Here is a 21,118-nt window from a genome sequence, read left to right as displayed (position 1 = left end):
TTCAAATTAACTATGGGCTAGATTCAGTAACCTGCCTCTCCGAGGCCGATTCGCAGCAGGCTGACCAAGGCTGACCAATGCTCAGCATGCAAATGGGTGCAATCGGAGGAATCCCCCCACCCCTCACTGACCACGCGGATCGCTAGTGAGCGATCCTGAAGCATGCGTATGCTTACAGAGCTGCAAGCTGCTTTTTTTTTTTCTTCTGTTTTTTTTACTACTACTTTGTGAGCCTGTGGTTTTAACCTGCAGGTTAAAACCATGGGCTCGCACTGCGGGAGAAGGGCAGGAGAGTCGGAGCAGCGAGCTAAAGCGCAGGGCAGCGAGAGGAGAGTCAGGGCTGAAGTCGGGCTGAAAAGGGCAGGAGAAGTCAGGCTGAAAAGAACAGGACAGGCCGAGGAGAGTCGGGGTTGAAGTCGGGCTGAAAACGGCAGGAGAAGTCGGCAGAAAGCAGGAAAGGTCATGAGTGACTGGTCTCCACCAGTCGCTTCTTTTTGGATCGGCCAACCCAGTTGACGTTCCTTGAAAAGTTTAGTGAATGGTGTCCTTCCTACTTTGCATGCCATTTCCCTTCATTTGCATGCACGGATTGGAATTGGATCGGAGGAGAGGTTAGTGAATCGGGTTGCAAAGGGGTCGCAAACTGATTGGTACATAATCGGTTTGCTTAGTGAATCTAGCCCTCTACATGGCAATGGTCTTCACAAATTTTTATTCTTGGACTGCTTGCCATTAAAGTAAGCTGAAGGAGAGCCACTAGGGCGTGTCTTATCACTTCGAGCTTACCTTCAAACTTTTTATTGGGGTGGGTGTTTCCAAATTCATTCTCTTCTTCTATTGAGAAATGTTCTACAAGCATGTAGATCTTCCTCCCATCCACTTTCCCCTTTCTGCCTAAGCTTGAATAGAGAAGCAGAGTGTATTGTGGAGAAAATCAGAATGACAATGGGGGTCACCCCAAATATCTCCAGGGACCACCATTGGCCCCTGGGCCTTGCATTGAAAAACACTGATATATGGATAATGGAGGAATTTTCTATCTAAAGGCATTATCTTTTTATTTGTTTGAAAAAGTGAAATGCAATGACTGTACTATAAAAATTAGATAGAGCCATTCAGTTATAATCATACTATGATTTCCGCTTGCATTAATAATTACAATTCTATAAGACATAATAGACAGAAGTATATGTGTACTCAAGAGACTTGGTTTTCACTTCAGTCTTTGAGGGCTACTAATGGGTCATGTTTTGGGAAATTCCTAATGAATACATATACCTTCATAGTATGCAGATCTCTTACATGCATATTCATTAAGGAAGGCGACCTGGAGGCCTGGAAATAAAGACTCAGGGCTCCTTTTACGAAGCCGCGTTAGCGGTTTTAGCGCATGCAGCTTTTTAGCGTGTGTTAAACCTGCGCTATGCGGCTAGAACTAACGCCAGCTCAATGCTGGCGTTAGCATCTAGCGTGGCCGGCAGTTTAGCGCGCGCTATTATGCACGTTAAACTGCTAAAGTGGCTTCGTAAAAGAAGCCCTCAGACTCTAGAGCAGCATTTTTCAACTGATGTGCCATGGCTGCTCCTCAGGTGTGTCACAGAGTCTGGAATCCCTTTCAAGTCATAGGATTTGGGCAGGAGGTGGAAAATAATCAGTGTGATTTGTACTACTATCTTCCTCCTCCCATGGTCTTTCACCTCTCTTCCATATTTCTACAAACTTTGCAGTTGCTGGCAGCTATTAGAACAAACCTTCCTGTAGCCAGCCCCAGGGTCCTTCCTTCTGATGTGATTTCCTTTTACTATACAAGAGGGATAAGGCAGAAAGAAAGCCTTAAGAGGGTCAGAGGAAGGCCTGTCCTAATAGCTTCTGGCAGCCACAAAGTTTATGGAATTCATGTTGGAGAAGAGAGAGGCCCGAGAGGTGGGAGGAGGAAGATAGGAAAAGATACCAGACGCATGGGAGGGAAGAGATTCCTCACATAATGAGAATAAAAGAGTGGGAGAGAAGCTGCACAAAAATGGCAAGGGAGAGAGAAAAGAAGATGCAAATAGATTTGAGAAGAAGGCAGAGAAATGAAGAAAGCTGGACGTAGGGCAGAAGGTAAGAAAAGAAATAATGACAAAAGCACAGATAGAGGAAAGATTGGGAACAAGATGATTGGAATAATAAAATCTTCAGACTAAAAAGGTAGGGAAAATGATTTTATTTTCAGTTTAGAGAGAGATTATGTTAATGTTGAGAATTTGCATCTGTCAGCTTTCCTTTGCTCTGTACAGAAGGACTTGCATTTATTTATTTTTTTCTGCTATTGTAGACATGTAGAGTCCAGTATCTCTGCTTTCAGTTTTTGTCTGCATGTTTTTTTGCAGTTTCCTATTTTGTGTCAGGTGAGAGTCATGTTCTGCATCTGCAACTGAGGTGAAGGATTCTGCTGGCATTTGGTGTCTCTGTAGGAATCTGTAACAGTCCATCTTGTTCCAGTTTGCTAGTACCGTGTTTCCCCGAAAATAAAACATAGCATCATTTTCGGGGTAACATAGAAACATAGAAATAGACGGCAGATAAGGGCCACGGCCCATGTAGTCTGCCCACCCCAATGACCCTCCCCTACCTTTCTCTGTGAATAGATCCCATGTGTCTATCCCATTTGGCCTTAAAATCAGGAACGCTGCTGGCCTCAATAACCTGAAGTGGAAGACTATTCCAGCGATCAACCACCCTTTCAGTGAAAAAGAATTTCCTGGTGTCCCCGTGCAGTTTCCCGCCCCTGATTTTCCATGGATGCCCCCTTGTTGCCGCGGGACCCTTGAAAAAGAAGATATCTTCTTCCACCTCGATGCGGCCCGTAAGATACTTGAATGTCTCAATCATGTCACCCCTCTCTCTGCGTTCCTCGAGTGAGTAAAGCTGCAACTTATCCAGCCGTTCCTCGTACGGGAGATCCTTGAGTCCCGAGACCATCCGGGTGGCCATTCTCTGGACCGACTCCAGTCTCAGCACATCCTTACGGTAATGCAGCCACCAGAATTGCACACAGTATTCCAGGTGGGGCCTCACCATGGATCTATACAATGGCATAATGACTTCAGGCTTACGGCTGACGAAACTCCTGCGTATGCAACCTATGGATGAAGCTTGCTCCACTTGATTGGCAGTCTTCATGTTCTCACTGACGATCACCCCTAAGTCTCGTTCTGCTTCAGTTCTTGTTAGGATCTCGCCATTAAGGGTGTAAGTCTTGCATGGATTTTAGCTGCCCAGGTGCATGACTTTGCATTTTTTGGCATTGAAGCTGAGTTGCCAGGACCTAGACCAGCGCTCCAGTAGGAGTAGGTCGTGCATCATGTTGTCGGACATTGAATTTATGTCTGTTGTGCTTTTGCCCACTACATTGCTTAGTTTGGCGTCATCGGCGAATAATGTTATTTTACCTCGCAGCCCTTCTGCCAAGTCTCTTATAAAGATGCTAAAACAGGATCGGGCCCAGGACCGAGCCCTGCGGCACTCCACTGATTACCTCTGTCATTTCAGAGGGGGTGCCGTTCACCACTACTCTCTGAAGCCTACCTCCAAGCCAGTTCCCAACCCATTTCGTCAATGTGTCGCCCAATCCTATAGAACTCATCTTGCTCAGCAACCTGCGGTGTGGTACGCTATCGAATGCTTTACTGAAGTCCAGGTATACGATGTCCAGGGACTCCCCAACATCCAGCTTCCTCGTCACCCAGTCAAAGAAGCTGATCAGGTTGGATTGGCAGGATCTCCCCTTAGTAAATCCATGTTGACGGGGATCCTGTAGATTCTCCTCGTTCAGAATCGTATCCAATTGGCGTTTGATTAGAGTTTCCATTAGTTTGCACACAGTGAGGAAGAGGGAGCCGGGGGCAGCATAAAATGGCCAGGCAGGAGCAGGCCAGAAAGTAAGACACAGCATGGAGGGAGGGAGATAACAAAGGTAGGGGGAATGATTTTATTTTTAAATTTAGTGATTAAATTGTGTCAGTTTTGAGAATTCACATCTGTTGTCTGTATTTTGCACTGTTTGGGAAGAAATACATTTGTTTCTTTTTCTCTGGGATTGTACTGCATGCAGAGTCTGGCATCTTAGGGTTTGTTTGTATATATTAGTACTTTTAGTTTTTGGTCCTATATTTGCAAGGGCCAAAATACCGGGAGCAAATGAAATGGATACGAAGATTGGCATCTACTTCCGACCTCCAGGGCAGTCCAAAGAGACTGATGGAGAAATGGGTTTTAAAAAAAGTTTGGACAAGTTCCTGGAGAAAAAGTCCATAGTCTACTATTGAAACAGATATGGGGAAGCCAGTGCTTGTTCTGTGGAAACAGATTGCTAGATTGGCCATCTATTCTTATGTTCTTTTGGAAAAAATAATATAATAAGCAGTATTACAAGAAAAGAAGACATGCTTAGAATATGTGGAGTTTCAAAAATGCCTACAGTGCTTACTCACCAGAGATGAAATACACTTGCTTATGAAATACACTTACTCACCTTCTTCCATTAGTAATTTGCTTTTTTTTTCAGGGGAAGGAATAGCTGGCAGGATTTTATAGGGTACTAGTTTTTTAGCCCATTACATTAACGGGTGTTAGAATAGACTTAGGCATTTCTTTATTTCTCTTTCTTTCTGTCTGTCTGTTTTTCTCTCTCTGCCCCCTTTCTTTCTTTCTGTCTTTCTCCCCCTGTCTGTCTTTCTTTCTGTCTCTCTCCCTGGCCCCCTGTCTGTCTTTCTTTCTTTCTGTCTCTCTCCCTGCCCACTGTCTGTCTTTCTTTCTTTCTGTCTTTCCCCCCTGTCCAGCAGTAGCCCTTCTCCCTTACTTTTACCTCCCCCCTGTCCAGCAGCACCCCTTCTCTGCTCCCCCTGTCCAGGAGAAGCCCTTCTCCCTTACTTTTATCTCACCCCTGTCCAGCAGCACCCCTTCCCTGCTCCCCCTGTCCAGCAGTAGTCCTTCTCCTTTCCCTTTACCTCACCCCTATCCAGCAGCACCCCTTCCCTGCTCTCCCTATCCAGCAGTAGCCCTTCTCCCTTTCTTTTAGCTCCCCCCTGTCCAGCAGTACCCCTTCTCCCTTCCCTGCTCCCTGTTCAGCATCCGCTAGGACAGGCAGCCTTGGGGATTTTGCTAGGCCGGCCCTCCTCACATTATCGAAGTGGGCTGGCCTAGCAAATGAGCAGCGGCTGCTTGACACCTCGGCTGCTGCCGGTCCGGGGGTGAGAAGAAGAGGCGTCCCGGCAGCGGCAGCTTAGTCAGAAGGCAGAAAGTCAGCCGGCATCGGAGATCGGGGCAGGAAATCAGCTGAGGCAGGCACTGCGCATGCGTGGTACGGAAGCACGGATCACGAAGCATGGAGTTTGAAGTGCGCATGCGCACTAAGGGTTTTATTATAGCGGATGTGCTTCTTTTCTGGCCAGTATACAACTCTCACCATATGCATGCAGCCCTTTCACACTGCTTCATTCTTAACCAATCCAAGCACTTCTGCAGCCCAGTGTTTCTTTCTATTTCAAACCCTCTTATGCTCTTACTTAGTTTCCTTGGGAGGACTCCTACCTGGTTAAATCACACTGGATCCAATACTCATACAGTATTCATCTGCAGTTAACCAGAATGTGCCACTGATTATTAGCACAGACCATAGTGACACTCTCCAGTTAATGCCAGGGTGATCTACAGGTGGATCAACAGCAGAACCAGGAGTTATCCAGGCATCATCAATATTCATAATCATTTGAGCCATTATAACTGTCTGGGTATCAGCACTGAATATGGGTAGTGCCTGTATAACTTCCAGGCACTGCAAAAGACTTGGATACCCAAGTATGGTTTCTTGGTATTGTAAAATATAATTTCACTATCACTGTTAAAGATTGAAAAATTTGATCTGAACTAATTTAATGATCTTAGTTTTAAAAATCAGTTTATCATTTTCCCTTAGAACACGTCTTGAAGAATTGAGAATGTTTTTAGAGAATGAAACCTGGGAACTTTGCCCGGTGAAGTCAAATTTCATCATTTTACAGCTGCATGTAAGTGATACTTCTAGTTATTAACATATTCTCTTATTATTTACGTGGTTTTATTGTTTTATGTTGCTCTTAAACGTATAGTAATTATTCAATATATTTCTTGCATAGAGTTTGTAATGATATAAAAATTTAATATTAACATGCAGTAAAGAATAAAAAATGCAACAGAAGAAAGTAATTAGAATTAGGCAGTCAAAATCATTTGAATTGCTAGTTTTCTGAGAAGGATCCAAATTTGCAGATAAGCCAGATGAATTAAATATATCCTTATGCAGATAAATTGACTGTATCCCTAAATGTCTTAGTTTATGTTGTAGCGTGGCCGGTGCCCGTAAATCAGTGTGACTCCGGTCGACGCTCACGACAGCGCTACTCCGGCGTGCTTCCCATAAAGGAAGGAAGTCCTGCTGGTTACTGTTCAATATCAATATGGATAAAGATTCCAAAAGAGTCAATTTAAAGTTCATTAAGTCTCACTTTATTGTGGTGATACACTGGCTATCACAGGGCGAAGAAGCATACATTACTCAAGCCTGCCCTCTAAACTATACAGCATTCTTCCAACCTCGCCTTAACAAAAAAGGCGGCGGCACAGCTATTATCTATCATTCTTCTATTTCTCTACAACCTAATACTACTAATTCATTCTCTATTCACCCAATCGAAACTCTTCACTTCACCTTGAAATACTCTTCTTCTCTTAACTTTCTCCTAGTCTATCTTCCTCCGCCTGTATCTATAACTTCACTTTCAACACTTACTTCTATTATATCTGACTTCAATATAGCACATCCTGATTCTATAATTCTTGGAGATTTTAATATTCATTTTAACTCTCCTAATCATCCTATCACTTCTGAACTCCTTACCCTTACTTCTGACCTATCGTTATCACCTCTTATTTCTATGCCTACACACTCCGCTGGTAATACTCTTGACATGATCTTCTGTCCTATCTCAATTAATCACTTTTTTCTCAATGTCCATCATCATTCAATTCCATGGTCAGACCACACTCTCATCACTTGGTTACTTGATCTTCAAGTCCACTCTAGCCATATACAACAGTACAAAAATTCTCAAATCACTCATAATGTTAATAACATATCTCTCTCTACCATACAGTCCACATTTAATCTAAATCTCAAAGAATTCTCATCTCTCTCAATAACAGAACAAACTTCATTATGGGAAATATCCACAAAAACATTATCGGATTCTCTGGCATCCAAATCAGAACAAAAAAAAAAAATAAAAAATCCCGCTTCCATCATATCCTCAAAGAGACACCAACCATGGTACAATGACAAACTAATTCTTCTCCGCCGACAACTTCGTTCATCTGAAAATAAATGGCGAAAAACACACCTTAATATTCATCTTATTCAATTCAAAGAAAAAGCTATTCACTACAAAACTACTATTCAACAAACAAAAAAAGAATATTATTCAAAACTTATCTCCTCTACTCGTAACTCTTCTACTCTTTTCAATATCGCCCATTCTCTTTCAAAATATTCCAAAAATAAAAAACAAAACTCTTATACTTTAACTTCTCCTTCTGCAGACGAACTATCTCTATTCTTCGATACAAAAATTAAAGACATTAGATCTCACCTCGGATCATCTATACTTACCCCCCCCACTCAAACTATCAACCCTTCTACCCAACTTTCTTTTAGCTCTCTCAGTCATTTCAAGATGCCCTCACTATCACAACTTTTTCTTACACTACAATCTTTAAACTCTCCTAATAATCTCTTAGAGAGCATTCCCCCGTTCTTACTTAAAAAATTCTATTCCTTCTTCGGCCCTTTCATCTGGGAAATGATTTCAAAATCTCTTTCAGAAAGCACAGTACCCAACACTTGGAAATCTGCACTCGTCTTCCCAAAACTTAAACAATACAACTCAGATCCTTCTCTCCCTAAAAACTATCGCCCTATCGCTAATCTTCCTTTACTCTCCAAAATTACGGAAAAAATCATTCACTCCCAATTAACCGACTTTCTCGAAAAAACTCATGCATTACACCCTTGTCAAACAGGCTTTCGCTCTTCACATTCCACAGAACTATCCTTACTTGGACTTATTTCAACCATACAATACTACCATGAACACCAAAAATCTGTCATTCTAATCTCTCTAGACCTCTCCTCAGCTTTTGACACTATCGATCATTCTCTTCTTATCTCAAGATTAAAAGATTGCCGCATTTCAGGTTCAGCACTTTCCTGGTTCATATCTTACTTTCAGAAACGCAGCTCTAAAGTCTGGGTAAAAAACGAAATTTCTTCAACTATATTTCAAACTTTCGGAGTGCCACAAGGTTCAATATTATCACCATTATTATTCAATGTATTCCTCTCTCCTCTCCTTACATTAGCCCAATCGATAGGATTCACCATTTTTGCCTATGCAGACGATATTCAACTTCTTCACCCTATTAATATCACTAACACCTCTGACATAAAAGACATAAATAATAAACTGGATAACATAAACGAATGGCTATACACAAATAAACTTTCACTTAACATTGACAAATCTTGTGGACTACTACTCCCGATCAAAAAATCTGAATCACTACCAGGAACTATCTCTATCAAATCTGTCCCACTACACATGGAAACTAAAATTAAACTACTTGGCGTTATCATTGATAGAGATCTCTCTTTTCACGAACATATTAGCTCCGTAGTAAAAGTCTGCTTCTATAAACTTCGCATCATCAGATCATTAATATCCATTCTAAATACTGACTCTATTACTATATTAACCCACTCTTTAGTAATTTCTCACTTAGACTACTGCAACTCGCTCCTCAATGGCCTTCCACAAAAAGAATTACGACGCCTTCAACTGATACAAAATACCGCAATAAAACTTATCTACAAAAAAACCAAATACGATCATGTCACTCCTCTCTTAAAGGAAGCCCACTGGCTTCCAATTTCTTATCGTATCACTTACAAAATTATTCTACTCACTTTCAAAATCAGACTCTTACATCAACCTACATTCCTCGATAAACTTCTTATTCCTCAAAGTTCCACTCGTACATTATGATCATCCGACCAAAAACTTCTCTATATTCCATCTCTCAAAGATTTTTATTATACACGCAAAACAAACTTCGCTATAACAGCCCCTACCTTATGGAACTCACTTCCACAATACCTCCGCGACGAACAACAACTAGTCAAATTCAAGATCAATCTAAAGACTTTCTTGTTTCGAGATGCTTTTAATCAAACCTAAAAGTATCTTCTCTCTCTTCCTTCGGTCAGCAAACTTCCATTATCTTAATGTTCCCCTCCCTTTTGTTCAATCCTCCCCCCTACTCTCTCCTTTTCATCTATACAATGTAACTTTTTCCCCTTCCGCTGTTACTGCCCTCACACTCCAGTTCGTCAAGTCTTTGTCATTTATGTTTAACTTAAGACATCTTTTTGCACATACTGCTACTTTTAATGCTTTTTTTTGTTTTTTTATAATTTTATTGTAAACCGGCCAGACAATTGTTTGATGGTCGGGATATTAAAAACCAATAAACTTGGAAACTTGGAAACTGGAGGGGAGACTTCAGGTCAGCCTTTTCTCCAAGCAACAAAATAAATAAGTCCAAAACAAAAATAGAGCTGACAAAAAAACTCCTGTCTAAGCTTTCACCTTCCTGCAGGTAATCCAGGTAGGTAAAACAAACAGTTCTGAATATCACTGCCCTCAGCACCAGGCAGTCACTTCATAATGCTAGTATCCCTTTCATGCAATGCTGTGTCCAAGCTCCAGATTAAGGCAGGCTTGGCCCCAACCAACTTAACAGGAGTTGGTGGGGGAGGGGAGTAGCTGAAACCACCATATATTTTCTGATACACAGAATGCCACAAATGGCCCCACAATCCCAACCAGGATGTCAAGTGGCTTCTCCCCAATTACTACTCCCTCACAGTCCCACACTTTGTAAGAACTCAAAAATGTGAACTTAACTAGAGCAGAACCATTAAGTTCAAGAGAAAAAAAACGTTTTTTTTTTCTTCCTGCATTAACCCAGCAGTGCAGCACAATTCTCACTTCTCTCCCAGGGAAACACATTCACTGAGCAGCAAACAACAATGGAATCACACTTAGGCATATAACAAACTACTCAGACCTGCCACTTAACTCCCCTCCATAGGAATATCTTCAGGCAAGCTGGTAGGCTCAAGGCAGTCCATTCGTTCTGGTAGTGCTGGCTGGCTGGCAACAGGGTCAGTAGCTGTCTCCACCATTTCTATGTCCTGAGACTCAGGAGAACAGTCTTGTGAGACCCCTTCCTGGGCTAACCCAGGGTAAACTGCTTGTCTCCTCCTCAGAGCAGCCTCTAATACGTTGAGGCGAACACGCCCTGTTCTCTGAGGGGGAGGGCCCACCTGCACCTTCTGCCTAGCTCTCTTAGGATTTTTAATTATCTCCTGCAGCTGGGAGTTAGCAGTGGGAGTAGAGTTCCTCAGAGGCTGTTCCAGGCTGTTATCTCCAAAGTCTTCTACTCCCTGGAGATCAGCTATCTCAGAATTAAAGGGAAATGTAGATTTTTCCCTATTCCTGATCACAACCCTATCCCCGTGGTTGGCTCTTTGTATGGCTGGGCCAGGACAAGCTAAGGGCACGTCTGGCACAAGCCGAGCTTTAGGGCTAGGATTGTGACAATGTCTAAGGGGGAAAGTTATCAATGTGGGCTGATATTAAATTGGGTTATTTTATAACTTGGGTAATTTATAATTTGACTGAACAGTAGTCCACATTGATAATTTTCCTCCTTAGTATTAACAATGTTGAATAAAAAAAAACAAGTGGGGATGGGAGCCCAAGATTTGTGGAGATACTGTCCCAGGTGGCTGCTGTGAGTGATCATCATTAGAAGACAAGGTGTGGAGGAAAGTCACTTGCTAGCAGTCATCACCATGATTTGCTGAGGAGCTCTATGCTTTTCTCCTAAAGTGTTCAAACTGGACCTACATAGTATTATTTTGCTCTTTACTTTGTCTCAACGATATGGACAAACAGAACATCAAAGGTAGATCTATGATGTCAGCTCCGAAAAGATTGGTCTTATGGATAAACAGATCATTGTGATCTTTGGAGCTGTTTCAAGTTCTGCAATATCTGTAATATCTGTAGCTGACAATATTTCCTTCAGCTGTTGAAAATGATCTCCACCCCCTCCACCTGGGATCCTGAATCTTACAAGACAAGTCTCTTTGGGAGCTATTACGAGGGGGTGCTGAAAAGTTCTCAAATTCCTAAATTCTGAGTGTTATTTTGTTACTGTATCTGAAAAGAGTTTTAATTTATTTAGCATAGTACCAATTTGCAGAATCGTAATGTAAGATTAAGGACTGGATGCCCCAAACCCACCATGGATTTAACGATTGTCTCTAAACCAGTTTTAACAGCTTTAGCGGCAAAGTATTGCATCTTTCAATGCACAAAATGGCAAATTGCAGTCTTTTCTGTGGTTTGTAGCAGCCTCCGATAATCATATGAAAATACATTACAAGCTCATCACTATAAAAATGAGCACTCTGATCGATTCTAACATGATGCACAAAATGAAGCGCCATTTTTTAACATTCCAAAATCTCTGACATGTCTGACAGCGCTGAACAGCAGCTGCTTTTTTTTGTTATTATTTTTAATGGGCATAGATGTTCTGTGTGTCACTCACAATATCTGTTCCCATTAAACATTTTAAAAACTTGTGCCAGGATCCTCTGTAGCAAGATTTATGGTACACTAATCAGTTACATAAACAAGTTATGTGTCTGTTAGTTTTTCTAGGTAATACCATAATATCTCTGCCAGGTCCAAATTTCTTTGTCTATTTATACAACACAAGATCCAGGCTAATGAAAAATACTTTTATTATGAAAATAGAAAAATATAATTCACAAGCCAGCAGCAATATCTAAATATTGTTCACAAAATATCTGATTACATATATGAAACTCAGTACATAATTATCACAACACACTTGCTAGATAACTAAGTAAAACTAATTCTTACACACACTAAACAATTCCTTATAATAATAATAATCCCTGATTAGCAGCAATCTATTACAGATTATTACCAAGAGTAGCTTTACAAGCCTTATCCTATATCACAATCGGATGCACTTATCTAGCCCCATCTGATAAGATAATAAGTTCCTTATCTCACCATCTAATTAGGCCTTGGCACAAAATCAGGTGAAATGGAAGACGTCTCTTCAGCTTAGCAGATGTAGAAATTCTTTGGTTACAGGAACAAGTGTTCGTCAGCCACTGGTAAAGCTATAATTTATTGGCAGCAAAAATTTCCTTGAAGTGATGGAATTCAGATCTGTTTAAGGTCCGATTCACTCTCTCTCAGGCAGAGAGTCACATGAGGTAACTGTTCAGGTCTTAATTATTATGAAAGAGATGCGTGGAGAACACCTGTGATGAGATGTCAGTTCACTTCCATCTTGGCACAGACTAAATTATAATTAGCACCTTTTCACTTGGATCTCGTCAGATGACCTCTTCGGACCAATCCAGAAACAGACCTTAGATGAATAGCCTTTCTGTTTAAAGTCTCATACAGGCTGGGAGACACAGGCGCCGTTCGAGAGATAAGCACAGCATAGGAGTATCACTCCCCCAAGATCCACAGTCTAAGCATGAAGACATAGATGGATGTCCTTGACTAGAATACCATTCTGGTACATACCCAGAATGAATCAGGCAGAAACAGCAAAGATGTTTTCTTCTTTCTCTTCTTGCTAGGTTCAGGCTGGAATGATTTCTTGCAAATAATGGTTCAGGCTTAAATGATGGTTCAGGCTTGATGATGTCATAGAGGCCTAACCTTCAGGTGCAAATAAGGAAACACCTCTACAGTGCCAGGATCCTCCCATGATAGCCCACACCCTCTGAAGTTTAAAAAATCAACAGCAGGAAAGCTCACTCCCTCCTACCGCGGTCACCTGGAATCCTCGACCCCCCCTCCCCTTTTAAATTAAAGAGCGGCAGGAGGAATATCCTCTCCCTCCTGTCACCAGGGCCCCTGTGAATCTCCGACACTCTGCCCTAAGACCCCACCCGACGCCCCCACCATTAAATTTAAATTTCCCACTCCCTCCTGCCAACGGGACCCCCACGAACCACCAACATTCCCTGAATCTCCAACACCCCACTTCTACAAACCTGTAATTTAAATGACAATCCAGCAGGAGGGATGTCCACACCCATGGAGGAGAGTGTGGTGTAGTGGTTAGAGATACAGCCTCAGCACCCTGAGGTTGTGGGTACAAACCCCGCACTGTTCCCTGTGACCCTAAGCAAGTCACTTAATCCTCCATTGCCCCAGGCACATTAGATAAATTGTGAGCCCACCTTGACAGATGGGAAAATGCTTGAAGTATCTGTATGTAAACTGCTTTGAGAATGTGGTTATAATACTACAAAAAGGTGGTATACAAGTCCCATTCCGTTTCTCTTTCCATTTTCCCCCTCCTGCCGGCAGGTCCACCTCTTCAAAATGGTAGGCCTTACCTTTCCCGATGCATCCTGGGATGCACTGGGTGAGGCCTAAGACTCTCATATGGTTCAGGCCCACTCCTGTGCTAACAGAGAACCTCTAGTCCATAGAAACATGATGGCAGATAAAGGCATAATGGCCCATCTAGACTGCCCATCTGCAGTAACCATTATCTCTTTCTCTCTCCAAAGATCCTACATGCCTATTCCAGGCCCTCTTGAATTCAAACACAGTCTCTGTCTCCACCATCTCTTCCGGGAGACTGTTTGACGCATCTCCCACCCTTTCTGTAAAAAAAGTATTTCCTTAGATTACTCCGGAGCCTATCACCTCTTAACTTCATTCTATGCCTTCTCATTCCAGAGTTTCCTTTCAAATGAAAGAGACTCAACTCATGCGCATTTACATGCTCTCCCGCCTTTCCTCCAAAGTATACAAATTGAGATCTTTAAGTCTGTCCCCATGCTCCTTATGATGAAGACCACGCACCATTTTAGTAGCCTTCCTCTGTACAGACTCCATCCTTTTTATGTCTTTTTGAAGGTGTGGCCTCCAGAATTGTACACAATATTCTAAATGAGGTCTCACCAAAGGTATAAAAAGATTTCTGTCTCAAACAAGCCTGACAAAGGAAAACTGGCTTGTTTCTTCAGGCTACTGTCCAGTCTCCCTAAGGGACTGAACCTTCAGAAACCCACCGGAGCCCACACGACATTGTGAAGGGAGGGATACAATTGGCCCCAATGCAGGTGCAAAACCACAATGCAAGTTACACAACCTGCACTCAAACCCACTGCGAATGAAACCTGAGGTGACCCTGCTCCCAAGGGAACGGTCCCTAAGCCTCCAGGTTTATAGAAAAATATCCAAATGTGATTATAGGATTATAGGCTGGATGTTGCTTATATATTGCTTGTGTTCCACTGAGAGATCCCACAGTGACCTGACAAAGAAAATGTCTAAGTAAATAAATGGGGCTGCACGTATGCACCCACCCACAGATTATTGCTTATGTGAAATGTTTTTTTTTTTCCTTTTATAGGAGTTTAAATTCCTGGGACAATCACAGTCTCCATCGGTGTCACCTAGCAAGCATCCTTCCTCAGCAACAACCTCCTTGTTTGAACAATATTGTAACGGAGGAAACCCTTTTGAGATTCAAGCTGATAAAGATGATGAAACAGAAGATGTACTTGCTGCTAATGGGGTATAAAGGATATAATTTGCATAATAGTTATTTACATAATAAACCATGTCACAACTTACAGCCACATAACCTAAGTTCTTTATTACATAGTGCAGAAAAGAATTCAGAAGGTTTGCGCACTTTCATATTTTCATGGGAAATGGTTGGGAAGAAGTGGTAAGAGGGCATGTTGTAGAATGTCATGTGACTAGTCAGTCAAGCAATCCGGCTCACCATGCAGGTAGTGATGTAATTTGCTTTTGAGATATTTAATAGTGTTCAAAAAAATAAAACTGCAGAAACTTTTTGAAGATCCCTCGTATTTATCTAACCCTTTACTTTCATCTGATTACAAATAAAAATCTCCAATGATTTTGATAAAAACAGTGCTAAGTTTATCATGTACAATTAACTGCTGCACAGCAGAACAGTGCCAATATTGATAATATTTATTTAGATTTATTAACTGCCTTTATGAAGACATTCACCCAAGGCTGTGTACAGCAGGTATAATTCAACTTAAAACTTACAATTTTGGTAACAGCATAACAATACTAAAAAGACCAAATATAAACATAAATACAATGAATGTGGTAAAGTTAGAATCAGTAAATTGAAATTTATTAATTGTTCTACCATAAAACAGTTGAAAAATATACTTATAAACAGTATTGAAATTCAAATAAGAGAGATGTAATACATACTTTTGAAGCATCTAATAAGCAAAGATCAGAACATTCAAATAACAAAGATATGATGCTAATGTTTTTCTATAATACATCTTATCCGATAGCTGAGGGTCAAATGCAGATATTGGATGGGGATAAGATGGGTGGTATTAACCTTGTACAGCTTTGTTTACTGTCTTCTACTTCTTATCCCAACATGCCTCTGTTTTGAAAACTGGCTTGTGAACTAACATAGTTATATTGTAGTCATTTAAATAGCCACAAGGAATTTACTTTTATGAGGCAGAACAATATTTGGGGATGACTATACAGAACTTTTAAAAAATATTGTTGACTATTTATTATTCTAGATGGGGCTGCTGAAAAGTTCTCAGCCCAACCAACAAAGTTGGGACAATCTCCATTGAGGGATATATACTTAGTCCACCAATTTTCCACTTTTTTTATTCACAAAAAAAGTGGAAAATCACTGGACTAAGTGTATAGCCCTTGATGGAGACTGCCCCAACTTTGTTGGTTGGGCTGAGAACTTTTCAGTTGCCCCTCGTAATCACTGTATGAGATTATAACTTTGAAAACATCTTGTGTTTCTTTTAAGTTCTCATTTGTTTTAATACCATGCCTCAATAGTGGGACTTGAACTTTTCTGTGTGTGTGTTTTCAGGTACAGGCAGTCCCCGGATTATGAACGTCGACTTAACGTCTGACTCATACTTACGAATGGGGATCCTGCCTCTCCTTCCCTCCCTTATCTCAACTCGCCCCTCTCTGTCCCTCCCTCCATTCTGTGTCCCAAGTTTATGCTTCCTTCCCACATGTGTTTACCTTAATTTGGCCGGCCTCCTCTTTCCAGCTGCATTTGTTTCTCTTTCCAAAGCTGTGGGCTGTGGCTACGATATGCAACACATGGCTGACCCGGAAGCCTTCTCTCTGACTTCGGAGAATATAGACCATTTAATCCTACTCTGTTTTCTATCTTTTAACCAGTTTTGAATCCACAATAGAACTTTACTTCCTATCCTGTGACTTTTTAATTTCCTCATTCACGAGGTACTTTGTCAAATGCCTTTTGAAAATCCAAATACACAATATTGACAGGATCACTTTTATCCACATGCTTATTCACCCCTTCAAAGAAATCTAGATTGGTGAGACAAGCTTTTCCTTGACTAAATCCATGTTGGCTTTGTCTAATTAATCTATACCTTTGTATAGGCTCTGTAATTTTGTTTTTTATAATAGTCTCTACCATTTTGCCTAGCATCAGCTTCAGGCTCACTAGTCTATAATTTCCTGGATCACCTCTGGAACCAGTTTTAAAGACTGGCGTTACATTGGCCCCACTCCAGTCTTCCAGTGCTATGCTTGATTATATTTTACTACTAATAACTCTGCAAGTTCAATTTTCAGTTCTGTCAGTACTCTGGGATGTATTCCATCCAGTCCATGCAATTTGCTACTTTTCAGTTTGTCAAATTGCCCCTTTACATCGTGTAGGTTTACAAAAACTTATTTCAGTTTTTCTGACTCATCAGCTTTGAATACCATTTCTAGCATTGGTGTTTCTTCCATATCATCCTCGGAGAAGGCTGAAGCAAAAAATTAATTTAATCTCTGCTATGACCTTGTCTTCTCTGAGTGCCCCTTTAACATCTCAGTCATCTAGTGGTTCAAATGATTCTTTCTCCAGCTTCTTACTTCTAATGTACCTTAAAAAGTTTTTACAGTGTTTTTGCCTCCAATGCAGTCTTCTTTTTCAGGTCTCTCTTTACCTTTCTTATCAGTGATTTGCATTTGGCTTGCCATTCCTTATGCTGTTTCCTTCTCATCACTTAACCATGCTGGTTGTCAGTTGGCCTTCTTCCTCCTTTTTTAATATATGGAACATATCTGGTCTGGGGTTCCATGATAGTATTTTGAATAACATTCACACCCAATATACATTTTTGACCTTTGCAGCTGCTCCTTTTAAGGTTTTTTTTCACCACCATTCCCCGTATTTTATCAGTCTCCTGAAAACATTGATCAATCTGCTAATTCAACCAAGCAACTATGTAAAATAGTAAACAGCCTACAGCAAACCCCACAACAAAACCAGCCCTCCCAGTTGCAACTAGCAATGATTTTGCCATCAAAATTAATGGTCTCTATCAAGAGCTATAGACAATCTCATCAAAGCTCTCACCAGCTTATGAAGAGAACACTCTTCCTACCCCACCATGCACAGCCATCTGGGACTCATTCAACTAGATCACAGAGGAAGCTCTTGAAAAAAACCCCTGAAAAGCCTACATCCTACACCTGCCCTCTCAATTCCTATCCAGCAAACATAGTGCAACAAGTGAGCATAGGCCTCTTTGAAGAGGCCACAAAAATTGTTAACTCCTCACTTGTGGAAGTGCAACTACCAACAACAATGAAAAGAGCTCTGGTGTGCCCGCTACTGTAAAAGAACTCCTTTGATGAGGACAAGGTCAAAAAATGACAACCAGTCTCTAGCATTCCCTTCCTGACAAAACTTATAGAACAATCTGCATTCAACTCAATGACTGGCTTACTTGATTTTGACTTTATCTCATTCACTGTATTTCTTTATATTTGGTCTTTTTACTACTGTTATGCTGTTAACACAATAGTAAGTTTTATACCTGTTCTACACCCCCTTGGGTGAATCTCTTCTTAAAGGCTGTTAATAAATCCCAATAAATAAATACATGTATTTCATTTCTAGTGTGTTGAAAAATAATTGTTTTCACATAAAACTTTGCTGTATAATCTGCCAATAACATTTCTGAATACAATAGCTCATTCGTAGATCAGTTCAGATGCCTTGTGAACTCATATCACTAATTTTGCCATTAGGCAAATGTAGTTAGATTGACAAAGTTATAGTTAATTATATAAACAGCATGGCTCCTGAGCGCAAATATATGACACAATAAACAAAATATTCTGCTGCTTGGTTTCCTTTGGGCAATGCACTGATGTTGAATCAAAATCAGTACTGTACTGTGCAACAAAAACTATCATTTGATTGAAATGATAGGAATAATTTTTAGAATCAAGCATAAAGATAGAAATTGATGTGCCAAAGTGATAGTGTTAGCATCTTTCTCTCTGTCCATAAGACATGGCATAATGCATATCACTGTTCTTTTCATCGTTGTGCTAGTGCATCCAGAGTAAAAGAATATGGGTTAACTACATTGGCAGCATGGATCCTTACCACAGGTTTGCCAGGTCTTGCAGATAGAACAAATTTCCTGCCTTAAGTGTCTTTGGACAATTCTCTGTAGCTTTATTGCAGTGGACACTGTACAGAGAGAGCTGTTGCTTATTTGAAAGGAACTCAAAAGAGATGCGAGAACATGCAACATGGTCAGAATTAATTTATTCAGGGGTCCTTTTAATAGATTATGCTAAAATGTGGCCTTAGCATGTACCCCTAATGGACTTTCCCGCTTGCTAAAGCCACTTTTAGTGCAGCTGAAAGATGAATAATTTTCCATTTTCTGAATTTAGGCTACATGCTACTTTGCCATTAGTGCTGACCATTAAATAAAATATTAGCCACCTATTTTGTAGATGGTAAGGGCTTACACACTAATCAGATGAGCTAACTTATTAGCACAGAAATGCCCAATCTCCTCCCCCAACATTCCTTTCACAAAAAATAAATTTTTTAGCACATGATTTGTGCTCACACATGGCAAAATTACCACGGGTTGCTGATTGTCTATGCTATTGTGTGCACTTGTCCAAAGATTTATTTTGGGCAATCGACTTGTCCTTTAAAGACGAGACTCATGGAGAAGAGAATGATACAGTGGCTGTTACCCATGGGTAGCCACGGCTACCCGCGGGTAACCTGCCAAAACGGTGGGGGAAAAAAGTAGTCACTGCGGGTACGGGGAGAAGGCCATTCACCACCCCATGGAGCGGTGAATGGCCTTGTCTCTGCAGTTAAGGGAAGGAATGCGTGCGATCACCAATCACACATAGCCTTCTTCTGTCACCGCTGCCAATGTCCCTCCCTTCCCCTTACCTTCATGTTTAATTTTCTTTCAACAAGCAGCTGCCGGAGTCTTGAAGTCACGTGTGGCTGTCGGAAAGTTCTTTTCTGCCGCAAATGAAAACAGGAAGTTGCATCAGAGGAGAACTTTCCGCCAGCCACAAGCGACTTCAAGGCTCCGACGGCTGCTTGTTGAAAGAAAATTAAACATCGGCATGAAGGTAAGGGGAAGGGAGGGAGGGAGAATAGATTGGTTAGTAACTGTTGAAACTCAAATATACAAATTATAGTCAAAAGCGAAAAAGGAAAAAAAAGTTGAACATGCCTTCTTAGCCCCTCTCCCTTCTTCCTTTATCTCTCTCAAAAGCAATTTGTATAAGACTTGTGTTTGCTTCTAATGAAAAGAGCACTACCTTGCAGGGTATTTCCCCTACAGATTTAATTGAAGTTCAAGGCTATTGTGACCCGCTGAAAGCAATGAGATGAATGTTGTATCAAAGCTAAAGGTGGTGAAACTTTTTTTTAGGTCTAATTTGTAGAGCTGTTTTACATACAGTTCTCTGCCAGTACAAAACAGCTTTAAAAATACAGTTTTAGTCCATTAAACAAAATGCAAAACTGAACGCTAAAAGTTATTTTAAGACATGTGGTTTTCTGTGTGTGTGTGGAAGCAGGGGTGGAGGTGGGAAGAATTAAAAATCGGCATGAAGGTAAGAGGAAGAGAGGGAGAATAGATTGGTTAGTGTGTGTGTGTGTGTGTGTGTGTGGAGACAGGGGTGGAGGTAGACAGAATTGTTAGGCACTGCTTGGACCACGGGAAGGGTGCTGAAGCGGTGTGGAGAGAGGGAGGAGGGTGTATAGGAACAGACGCTGAAGGGAAATGGGGAAGAGAGTGAGGGGAGAAGATACTGAAGGGAACTGGATGGAAGGAGGGGATAAAGGAAAAAAAGGCACATGCTGGATTGGGGGAGACAGATCTAAGGGGAAGAAAGGAGGATAGAGATGCTAAAAACCACCTGGGAGAGGGAAGGAAAGATAGAAGGGAAGAAGACAGAAATACTAGACTATGGGGGAGCGGAGGGAAGAAGATGGGTGCCAGTCCAATGGGGGGGAGGCCGAGATGAAAAGGGGAGGCACAGTAACAGAACATATGGAAGAGGCAGAGAGAAGACAGACAGTGGATGGAAAGAATTGAATGAGGAAAGCAGAAACCAGACAACAAAGGTAGAAAATTTTTTTTTAATTTATTTTTTTTTGCTTTAGGATAAAATAGTTTATTAGTTGTGTTGATAAATATTTATAAACAAAGCCCTGCCAGCTGAAGATCTTTCTCTAGTTCGGCCGCCAGAACTTTGATTTATAAAATGACAATTCTACAGAATATTGTTTCTTTTTATACTTTAATAAAATAAGTTCGGTATAAAACTATTTGAGGCTTGTATGGATGGGATCAGATGGTTTGTGGGGTCATAAGAACATAAGAACTGCCATCTCCGGATCAGACCCATGGTCCATCGAGTCCGGCGATCCGCACACGCGGAGGCCCAGTCAGGTATACACCTGATGTAGTTTTAGTCACCCATATCCCTCTAAGGCATTCCAGGTGTCAACCACTCTCTGAGTGAAGCAGAACTTCCTG

The 21,118-nt window shown here is 41.2% G+C and overlaps 1 protein-coding gene across 1 annotated transcript in view; it reads left to right on the top strand.

Moving 5' to 3' along the window:
- The window catches only part of VPS50 (VPS50 subunit of EARP/GARPII complex), a 337,660-nt gene that overhangs the window by 169,207 nt on the left and 147,335 nt on the right, over positions 1–21,118 (top strand). The window contains 2 exon segments of the mRNA XM_033931131.1: positions 5,960–6,050; positions 14,635–14,799. Coding sequence (XP_033787022.1) covers positions 5,960–6,050; positions 14,635–14,799 — 256 coding nt within the window.

This window comes from Geotrypetes seraphini, chromosome 2 (assembly GCF_902459505.1).
Source record: "Geotrypetes seraphini chromosome 2, aGeoSer1.1, whole genome shotgun sequence".
Classification (NCBI taxonomy): Eukaryota; Metazoa; Chordata; class Amphibia; order Gymnophiona; family Dermophiidae; genus Geotrypetes; species Geotrypetes seraphini.
The sequence above is the reverse complement of the archived record's forward strand: the minus strand, read 5'-3'. Positions and strand labels throughout refer to the sequence as shown.